Source organism: Dipodomys ordii, unplaced genomic scaffold (genome assembly GCF_000151885.1).
Source record: "Dipodomys ordii isolate 6190 unplaced genomic scaffold, Dord_2.0 Scaffold214, whole genome shotgun sequence".
NCBI lineage: Eukaryota > Metazoa > Chordata > Mammalia > Rodentia > Heteromyidae > Dipodomys > Dipodomys ordii.
Window position 1 is genome coordinate 1,358,701 of NW_012267430.1, and position 11,118 is coordinate 1,369,818.

Below are 11,118 nucleotides of genomic sequence, written 5' to 3' on the forward strand. Positions count from 1 at the left end.
ACTAGCAAAATTCTAGACTGGAGATGTGGCTCAGATGGTAGAGCATTATCCATGAACAAGAAATCCAAGTAAGAGCTCAGGGCCCTGGTTTCAAACTCTGATATTGGATTTTTTAAAAAGTTTAAGAAAATGGAGCTGTGGCTCAAGTAGTAGAGTGCCAACTTTAAGCAAAAAAGCTGAGATAGCAACCAAGCTCTGAGTTCAAGCCCCAATACACACACACACACACACACACACACACACACACACACACACAATAAATAAAGAGACATACTAACTACTACCCATATCTATAAAATGATCAGCCCTTGGGAGGGAAAATGCTTTTAAAAGATCTCCATCAACATGGCAGGGATAGATATACAGAAAAGAACCCAAAGAACAAGGATGGTTTATAAGAGAGAATAAAGGGGGCCTGGGTAGTCCCAAAGGACCACTAGTATCTAATATGGAAACACATCGCACAAGCCCTAATCTTATAATCTAGGACAAGAGGCTGTTACGACTGGCCAGACACTGGCAGTGTGGCTGTGGTAGGTCAGGTGCTCCTATTCAGGTTTGCAAAGAGGTGCTTTATCTATCTATAAAGTGCACACAGAAATCCCACTCTTGACACTATGTTGAAAATGAACTTTACAACTTCGGGGTTGGGGGGGAAGGGAGGAGTTGGGCAGGTAGGGAGGGAAGGGATGGTAGGGGGAAAACAAAGGAGGGGGTAACAATGCTTGATAGGAAATGCACTCATTACCTTATTCATGTAACTGTAACCCCTCTCTCTATACAGTATCTTTACAATAAAAATATATATTAAAAAAAGAAATCCCACTCCTGGGCCTTTGTGCTGTAGATGCATGTGCATGGGTATGTAAAGAAGCATACATGAAAAGGTTTATAGCCAATGATTATCATCCTGTGAATGTCTGCTGATGGGGCCCTGCAAGATGCTGTAGCATTCATATGCAGCCATTGATAAGACTAAAGCAGCTGTCCCAAAAGTATATTGTGGTTTCTGTGGATGTTATGGGAAGCTAGGTACCGAAAGGGATGCATAGAATGCTGTTGTGTGTATGGAGGACAATTATGGAAGTCACGTATCTAACCCCTGCTTAACTCTGAAAGGGCACTGATAATACTTCTGCTTTTAGGAAAGGGACTAGCAGTCAGGAGTAGATCAGCAATGCTTTCTTAATACTCTTTTGTACTCTGAGATTTTTTTAACAATGTGCATGCATGACCTATATTTTAAAAATACATCTTTTCATAATAATAATAAAAAAACAACTGCAGTGCGGCAGCTGCCCTTGGGATTGTCTGTGTATCTTGTGTTGGTGCCTGAGCTTGCCAGATTCATTTGTTTTTTTTCCCCCTCAGGGATGGCAAATTCTTGTTTTCAAAACAAAAGTTCCTCCATTATTAATCACCAAAGTATTACATTGTGGGAGAATTATACCTCTGTTCTTTCAACCCTTCTTTTGTCTGGCTATGAACTGCTTAAACAATCTGCAGTGAAAATGCATCCCCTAGTTGCGGAGTGAAAACTAAAAAAAGAGCCTGTAGAGGTAGAAAGCAGAAATGCCTAAGAGCTGGATGTGTAAAGAAATGAGTAGAACTGTGATTTGGAAGAGAGAGAGGGTCCTGAAATGACTTGTTAAAATTTTGTTTTTAGCCAGACGCCAGTGCCTCATGGCTGCCATCCTAGCTTACTCAGGAGGTTGAGATCAGAGGATGGTGGTTATAAACCAGCCAGAGCAGGAAAATCCGTAAGACTTATCTCCAGTTAACCACCAGAAAACTCCGAGTGGTGCTGTGGCTCAAATTGGTAGAGCACTAACTAGCCTTGAACAAAAGAGCTCAGGGACATCAGGCTCTGAATTCAAGCCCCATGACTTACAAGAAAAATAAAATAAAATAACTCATCCCAGAAGGATACGTGGTGATGATTTATTTTCTCATCCCTCAGTCTAGCACACATAACCTTCTCCTTTGTAATACCATGTTTTAGGGATAGCTTGGATTTGCTTTAAGCAGGTGCAATGAGAGATGCTGACCTAACAAAGACAGGAAGAAAAAGTTAGTTATACTCACAGATTCCTAGAAACAGGAAACCTGGTCCACCACCATTCAGGGCCACACAGGGAGGCACCCAAGTAGGTCAGGAGGCAGAGGGAGGAAAAGGTACAGGAAACAGAGGAGCTTTATTTCAGTTTCCACAGGAAGGAATGGGTGAGTCAGGGTAAGCAGGCTTGGCGTTAGCTAGTTACAAGAATTTCAAAGTGTTCTGGGAAACAAGGGATATCTCTGATCTTCGTGTGACTGGTGCAGGTGGCTTGAGAATTAAAGCAGGAGATCCAAGCAGAGGATGTGGCCGGAATATGGGCTTTGGATTGATTGATTGAGATAGGAAAGGTGTGTTTCCAGGTATTGTCTTTGCTCTTTAGGAACTTGTTCACTATGTTAGGGGCAGTATGGAACAAGATGTCAAACCATCCAAATACAAAAATTTTTACAAAGTCATGAGTGTTATACCTGCACAGGTTATCCCAAGCAGACAGCTGTCTGAGCTGGTAAGCATGCCTGAAATCTAGACCAAGTCTGCTTGCTAATCTGTGTGCCTATAGAACTGAACTCATTGACGGACCTAACTTCCGCTACTGTACTCCAAGATACCGTGTTGGCTAGCTAAATTTCACCATAACATTTCTCAGATTACTATTCAGTGTCATTTGTGATTATTTTATCCATCTCTATTTCCCTGACTGTACTCTTACTTCCAAGGATACCAGAATTTTGTCTGTTTTTGCAGTCTTCAAGAAGTCAGGGAATCAGATCTTTGCTCACTATTGTCTCCCTGAGTGAGACATATGTAGGTTCTGGGTGGGGGTGAATGAAAGAATAGGCTCAAAGGTATGCAGGTCTTTAGACACCAGACTTGTATGTTGCCTATACCCCTAAGCTTTTCTTTCTTTTGACACCAAAAATGTCAGGATGTCTCCAGGTGCCAGTGGCTCACGCCTGTGATCCTAAGTACTCAGAGGCTGAGATCTGAGGATTGAGGTTTGAAGTCAGCCTGGGCAGATAAATCTGAGCAACACCTCCAATTAACCAGCAACATGCCAGAAGTGGAGCTGAGGCTGGGTTGGTAGATCACCAGCCTTGAGCAAAAAAGCTAAGGGGCAGTGCCCAGGCCCTGAGTTTAGGCCTAGTATGACTGAGTGGTTGGGGTGAGTAGTATTTGTATTTTCTTCTCTGGCAAAGGTTGGGTTTGCCTCCATTCCAGGGAAAGGCTTTGGGGAGGGAAGTGATGATAGGGGAAAAACAAAGAAGAAGGTAACAATGCTGAATAGGAAATGTACTCATTACCTTACTCATGTAACTGTAACCCCTCTGTACATTATCTTTACAACAAAAAAATATACTAAAAAATAAAAGGAAAGACTTTTACTTTCAGTTTGAAGACTGTGAGCTCCACCCTAATGTCATTCCCTTGGTGTCCATGCCTTGGCTGTGACTAAAGTTGACAACTGAGTGCACAGACATGGGTCTATTCTTCTCAGTTGCAGCTGGAGCCACATGCCAACCTGTGTATCCACAGAGAAAGCACCAGAGGCTGCCAGATAGGGCCACGGGGAAATTTTAAATGAAAATGGGTGTTCCTGGTTCACTTGGGAAAAAGAAAAACTGGAACTGGCTCTCAGAGAGAGACACTGGTAGTGCTGAGTATTCATATGTTTGCACACATGCCTTCCACAGGTAGAAGATGAGGAATATGGGACCCTTACAGCCATGTGCAGGTAGAAAAAGTATTTACACCAAACTGGGTCTCATTCTTCATAGTCTGGAGCAGTGCTTCTGAGACCTAACAGCATGTGTTCTTTTTTTTTTAATCTCTCCAGGTTTCCATTCTATTATGAACTAAAAATAGCATTTGTAGCCTGGCTGCTGTCTCCCTATACAAAAGGGTCCAGCCTCCTGTACAGGAAGTTTGTACATCCCACGCTGTCTTCAAAAGAAAAGGTAAGATATACTACTGTACTTCAGTAAGTGGTAAATAAGAAAAGCAGATAAAAGTGGTAAATAAAAAAGCAGGTTATATATTACAGGAGATCCCTGCTTGGTTCCTAATTCCCTACAGCTATGCTTCCACTGCTTGGACAACTATAAGAGTCTCAGCCCTAGGTTACAAGATTAGGGCTTGTGGGATGAGTTTTTATATTAGATCCTGAGTAGTCCTTTGGGACTGCCTAAGTCTCTGCTACCAACCATCCCTATATTTTGGGTTCTTTTCTGTATATCTGTCCAATCCATGCTGATGGAGCTTTTTTTTTTAAAGAATGGTATTTTATGGATATAGGTACTAGTATGCTTTTTTATGTGTGTGTGTGTATGTGCCAGTACTCAGGCTTGAACTTAGGGCCTGGGCACTGTCCCTTAGCTTGTTTTGCTCAAGTCTGGTACTCTACCACTTGAGCCAGAGATCCACTTCCTTAAGCTTTTTTTAAACTGTTAAAAAAAATTTTTTAATTTTTAAAATTTTGTTGGTCGTGGGGCCTGATCTCTGGGCCTGGGCACTGTCAATCAGCCCTTCAGCTCAAGGCTAGCACTCTACCACTTGAGCCACAGTGCCACTTCCTACTTTTTCTGCTTATGTGGTGCTGAGGAATCGAACCCAGGGCCTCATGCATGCAAGGGAACTACTCTACCACTGAGCCATCTTCTCGGACCCTTCTTTAAGCTTAAAAAATATTTTCATTATCATAATTATATATTTGGAAACATGATAATTCAATACATTTCTATAATTTATAATGATCAAATCAAGATACCTAACACATCTATCTCCTTACATGTGTGCACACACATACACACACATATATTTTTTGATCAGTTGTTGTATTTTCAGAACTGGGAATTGAACTCAGGGCTTTGCACTTGTTAGGCAAGCATTCTACCACTCAATCCACATCCACAGTCCTTTTTTTAGTTTATGTTTTTCAGATAGAGGTTCTTAATAATTTTGCCTAGGACAGCTTTGGACTACCGTCCTCCAACCTCTGACTCTTGAGTAGGTGGGATTACAGGCATGTGTTATCATACCTGGAATTTTTTTTAGTTTTTTATTAACATAATAATTGTGAATACTTATAAAATCTACAGTGTAATAATTCAGTACATATGTAGAATTATACTAATTAAGTCAGAATAATTAATATTTCCATCTCCTTATTATTACTTTGTGTTTGGGGCCTTCAAATTCCTTTCTTCTATTCATAAAATATGTACACTATTGTGGCCTGTAGTTACTCTTATATGCTTTAGAAATACAGAAATATTACTTCTATCTGACTGCATTTGGGCACCAACTATTGAGTTCTGTCCCTCCCTCAATCCCTTCTCAGATTCTAATCTATGGTTAGATTGGCATTTTTAGCATGCACTGTCCCTCAGCTCTTCAGCTCAAGGCTAGCACTCTACCACTTGAACCACAGCACCACTTCCAGCTGTTTTCTTTTTGCTTATGTGGTGCTGAGGAATCAAACCCAGGGCCTCAGGCATGCAAGGCAAACACTCTACTACTGAGCCACCTTCCCAGCCAATAGGATACCAATCTTTTTATGGCATGTAACATTCCATTGAGTGTACAGTTTATTTACTCATCTATTGATGGGCAATTGAAGTTGATTCAATATTTTAGCTTTTATGGATAATACAACAATAAAGTACAAAAATAAAATGCTTATCTCAGTACATGTAGGAAAAAGCATTTGATAAATTTCAACATTCCTTCATGATAAAAACTTTCAACATATTAGACATAGAAAAAAACATACTCAGTGGGGAAAAACTGAAAGCTTTTCTTCTACCATCTGGAATAAGTCAAAGATGTCTTATTCACTCACCATTCTTATTAGCTCATTCATCACTCTTACTCAACTTAGTACTGGAAGTCATGGCCAGAGCAGTTAGGCAAGATAAATAAGTGAGGCATATGAATTACATGAAAGGAAATCAAATTACCTGTTAAGATTCTACATAGAGAAAAAATTGGACTTCACTATTCATCTATAAGCACTGATCAATGTAGTGAAGTGACAGGACACAAATCAACATGTAAAATCAATAGCATTCTTTTTTGAGAGGGTGGAATGATGTTGGAGATCAAGTCCCAGGATCTCATATAAGTACTTAGGCAAGTACTCTACCACCGAGCTATGACCCCTGTCTTAGTAGCTGAGTAGATAGATAATCATGAACGTCTTCTCCTTTTTAAAGTGTATTTTTGTACATATCTAAAAGCAGTGATGAAATTTTATAAAATATATTGTTATTATTGGTTGTAAGGCATTACAATAAATTAAAAGAAAGACAATTTCACTCATAATTTAACTCTCCAGGGCTGGGAAGGTGGCTCAGTGGTAGAGTGCTTGCCTTGCATGCCTGAGGCCCTGGGTTCGATTCCTCAGCACCACATAAGCAAAAAGAAAAAAGTAGGAAGTGGCACTGTGACTCAAGTGGTAAAGTGCTAGCCTTGAGCTGAAGAGCTGAGGGACAGCACCCAGGCCCAGAGTTCAGGCCCCATGACCGGACCCAAAAAAAAACAATAATTTAACTCTCCAAATTAAACTTCCTCTTATCGTGCATAGCCTCTGTTCTTTTTGCAGATAACTGTGTGCATAGACTGTATACATAGACAGTGTACAATTTTACTCAGACTTAAAAATAGTTTTAAAACTTAACATATGCCAGACATGGTGATACCTGTGTAGGCTGAGCTATCTGTGAAGCTGTGGTAGGCTTGAGGCATTAGTTGAAAGCCAGTCTAGGAAACATAGTGAGACTCCATCTCAAAAACAAATAAACAACAACAACAAAAAAAAAACACCCTAACAATTCTAGGCACTAATGTCTCCTGCCTACAATCCTAGCTATTCAGGAGTTTGAGATCTGAAGATTGAGGCATGAAATCAGCTCCAGCAGACATATCTGAGAAACTCTTACCTCCAATTAAATAGCAAAACGCTAGGGGTGGAGCTATGTTCAAATGGTAGAGTGCCAGCTTCAGTGAAAAAGCTAAACAAGAGCATGTGGCCCTGAGTCCAAGCCCCAGTACCAGCAACCCCCCCCTCCACACACACAACAAAGATAATTTGCATTCTGAGATCTTAAGCATGTTTGCACATAATCCATATCTTGGTACTCTTCATAATAACTCATGGTGATAGAGCTCTTTCCTTCCTGCTAGATACTTAGATTGTTTTCTTCCTGTAGAAAATTCTGCAGTAAACACCACCTCATATAGAGTTTAATTTCTTCCTTTATCTAAGAATAAATAAGAGTGGGATTAATGGATTAAAAGAGTCCAACATCATATAAATCATTAGTTATATTGCTTTCTAAATCTGATTGTGTAGTAAAATTTTTTTCAAATGAAATAGGATGCTTTATAGGTGGCTCCTGTTGATATTTATTTCTGTAGTTCTGCAAGATAAATTCTCTGGATTTCTCCTAGGGGAAGAATTTGGGGAACACAGCAGTTGGATAAGCAGGCTGTTGTAGACATTTCTGAAAATCCTTTTAGGAATCAGGACCATAGCTCTTCCTTTGTCTCTGAAGGATTTTTGATCTGGCCACCATCTTACTCTCCCATAATTTCCCCAAATACTGCCCCCCCTCAATCTGTCAATGTCATTTCCATTGAAGGGGAGGTAACTGCCTCTTAAGAGCTGCCAAGAAACACTGGCCTAGTTGGTCATATCACAGTTAGAAGGCTTGCTGCTGCGACCTCCTGGGAAGGCTGTGCACAGGGAATCCAGGAGGGCTGCTAAGCCCTCCTACACTCCTCAAAGCAAAGAAAACACTGATGTGCTGAACTTCAAATGAGCCTGAGGTCTCAGGTCATTGTCTTACTGAAGTGTTGGAGCTATAAAATGGCCTTTCTTAAAACAATGATACTCACAAAACAACTCAAAACAAATAGATGCTGGAGCTATAAAATAGCCTTTCTTAAAACAATAATACTGACAAAACAACTCAAAACAAATAGATGAACAGCATAAACCAGAGTTGATCCGAATTTGAATCAAACTGATATTATACTTGGCTTTGGTCCAAGAAAGAGACCTCAATTCTGTTTTCCACTTCACTTATATATGCTTTATGAGCCCAGATGACTTTAATTTCTCTTTGCATCCCAACATCTATATCTATCAACAAAATAACAACCATTTATTTCTATATCTGGTTCTTCCCATTGATAGATACATGGGACAGTATTTTTGTTTTTGATTTTTGGAGCTTGAACCCAGGCCTAGTCACTGTCTTTAAGCTATTTTGCTTAAGACTATCATTTGAGCCGCAGCTTCACTTCTGGCTTATTGGTCATTAATTGGTGATAAGGGTCTCACAGATCTTCCTCCCCAGGCTGGCTTTGAACTGTGAATCCTCAGCTATTAGCCTCCTGAATAGCTAGGATTACAGAAATGAGCCACTAGCACCTGGCCAATATTTGGTTTTAGACTTTCATGACTATAGAATAACAAAATTTTAGAACTGCAAGGGTCCCCACTCCTTGAAGGCAAGGAAGGTAACTCTGGCTGTCCCTGACAGAAAACAGCTGTTAGGCTTAGGTTTCATTGTTCTTCTCTTCTGTTCTCTTCTCTTCTGTTCTCTTCTTTTCTGGTCTCTTCTCTTCTGTTCTCCTCTCTTCTGTTTTGTTCTCTTCTCGTGTGTGTGTATGTGTGTGTGTGTGTGTGTGTGTGTGTGTGTGTGTCTATACTGGAGGCCAGTATAGAAAATCATTGATCAGGCAAGCTGGCAGGTCCAGCACTCAGGAGAAAGCAAAGAGAACAGAGACTTATTTGACCATGCCAACTCAAGGCCTTGTGCTCTCATTTGGCTTTTTTTTTCCATTCAAGATTAGTATTCTTCCACTTAAGCCACTCCTTCACTTCTGGATTTTTGCTGGTTAATTAAAGCCACTCGTGTCTGGCTCATTCTCCTTACTTTTCAGAAGACAAAATTGTGTAGAGACTACAACAGAAACAAATATTAGGAGCCAGTGACTCATGCCTTTAATTCTACGTACTCAGGAGGCTGAGATCTGAGGATTGTGGTTAGAAACCAGCTTAGGAAAGAAAACCTGTGAGATTCTTATCTCCAATAAACTATCAAAAATCTGGAAATAGAGCTGCAGCTCAAGTGATAGAATGCTAGCCTTGAGCAAACTAATCTCAGGGACAGTGCCCAGGCCCTGAGTTCAAGGTATAGGACTGGTGCATGCACATGTGCACACGCACAAACACACACACACACACACACACACACACACAGAATATTAGGGAGGTGAAACATGTATTATCTTGGATGTGGATACCAACAGGACAAGGGAAGGCAAATGGAGAAGGTGGATGAGGATGAATATAGTCAAAATACTTTGTATATGTGTGAAAATCAGATAGTGAAGCTTGCTTAGATAGGTTTGGGAAGGGGAGAGGAGAGGAGGAAGAATAATAGAGGAGGTGAGTGTGATCAAAGTACTTTGTATCCATATATAAACATGTCTAAACAAAACTCCCATACAGCTAATTGATGCTAATAAATTTTAAAAAATTAAAACACAACAACAATAAAAACATGTTCAGAGGCTAGGTATGGAGCTAGTACCTAAGGATGAAACCACCTTGGGGAATCAGAGGCAGAAGGATCTGAATTCAAGACAGACTGAACTATGTAGTAAGACATTGTCTCAAACAAAAGAATAAAAATATACACCAAATATAAAGTAAGCCAAGGCCTTATAGCCAGTAAGTGGCATGTCTGCAGTTAGGAGCTGGATTTTTGGCATTTTCTCATGCTAGGTTCTTTCAATGTTTATGTCCAGAGTCTGTGCCCACTGCCACTGGGCATAGAATGGCAGGATTGTCATATCCCTGGAAGTTAGAGAAACTTTATAAAGAATTCTAGGGCAAATGACAAAATAATGGCATTTGCAGGGAAATGGATGGAGCTAGAAGGAATCATGTTGAGTGAGGTAAGCCAAGAACGAAGAGACAAATGGTACATGGTCTCCCTGATAAGTGGATGCTAAATCTAAAAATGTTAGGTGATACAACAAAACTAACAGGACTTAAGAAACAAAGAACTCCCACTCATCTGGTTGAACCACTACTAAATATCCCCACGCTGCTGATCACATGTATGGTGTATAACATGTGAACACTGTTATATATTACAGACTGTGATAGACAATTTGCTCCAGGAAAGTTAGAATGAACTTGTGACTTTAAATGAGCATCATTATTCCACAATACTGTGAAATTCCGGAAATTATGTAATCACTTAATCACAATAAAAAAAAAAAGAACCTCGGGGAAGGGAGGGGGGAGGGGATGGTAGGGGGAAAACAATGGAGGGGGTAACAATGTTCAAGAGGAAGTGTACTCATTACGTCACTCATGTAACTGTAACCCTCTGTATAGTATCTTTACAATGAAAAAAAAGAAATGTACTCATTATCTTGCCCATGTAATTGTAACCCCTCTGTACAGTATTTTCACAATAAAAAAAGAAAAAAAATTCTAGGGCGTTGTTGGCGAGTAAGTTGTAATTTAAAAAAAAAAATTCTCTTTTGCACTTACCTGCATCTTGTCTGTCTGTCTCTACCCTCCTGTTTACATGCATGTATTCCGGTTGTCTATGTTTCAGGCCAGTGAGAATCAGTGATCAGGCAGGCTGGCAGGCCCAGCACTCAGTAGAAAGAAAAGAACACATTTGAACATGCCAACTCAGTGTGCCCTGTTTCCTTTGACAGGAAATTGATGATTGCCTGGTCCAAGCAAAAGATCGAAGTTATGATGCCCTTGTGCACTTCGGGAAGCGAGGCTTGAACGTGGCGGCCACAGCGGCTGTGATGGCTGCTTCCAAGGTATTGTGTCAGACTCTTGATCACCATGACTGGCAGGTATCTCAATCCTTCCAATCCTCCCTACCTGCCACACCTGCCACTCACACAGGACAAGCTGAGGGACCATTCAGTGTTCCTCTCTGTCTCTGTCTTTGTCTCTCTCTCTCTCTCTCTCTCTCTCTATCACACACACACACACACACACACACACACACACA

The 11,118-nt window shown here is 40.5% G+C and overlaps 1 protein-coding gene across 1 annotated transcript in view; it reads left to right on the forward strand.

Moving 5' to 3' along the window:
• Positions 1–11,118, forward strand: part of Reep1 (receptor accessory protein 1) — a 55,873-nt gene that overhangs the window by 18,536 nt on the left and 26,219 nt on the right. The window contains exons 4-5 of the mRNA XM_013035510.1: positions 3,894–4,014; positions 10,808–10,921. Coding sequence (XP_012890964.1) covers positions 3,894–4,014; positions 10,808–10,921 — 235 coding nt within the window. The remainder of the gene's footprint in view (positions 1–3,893; positions 4,015–10,807; positions 10,922–11,118) is intronic.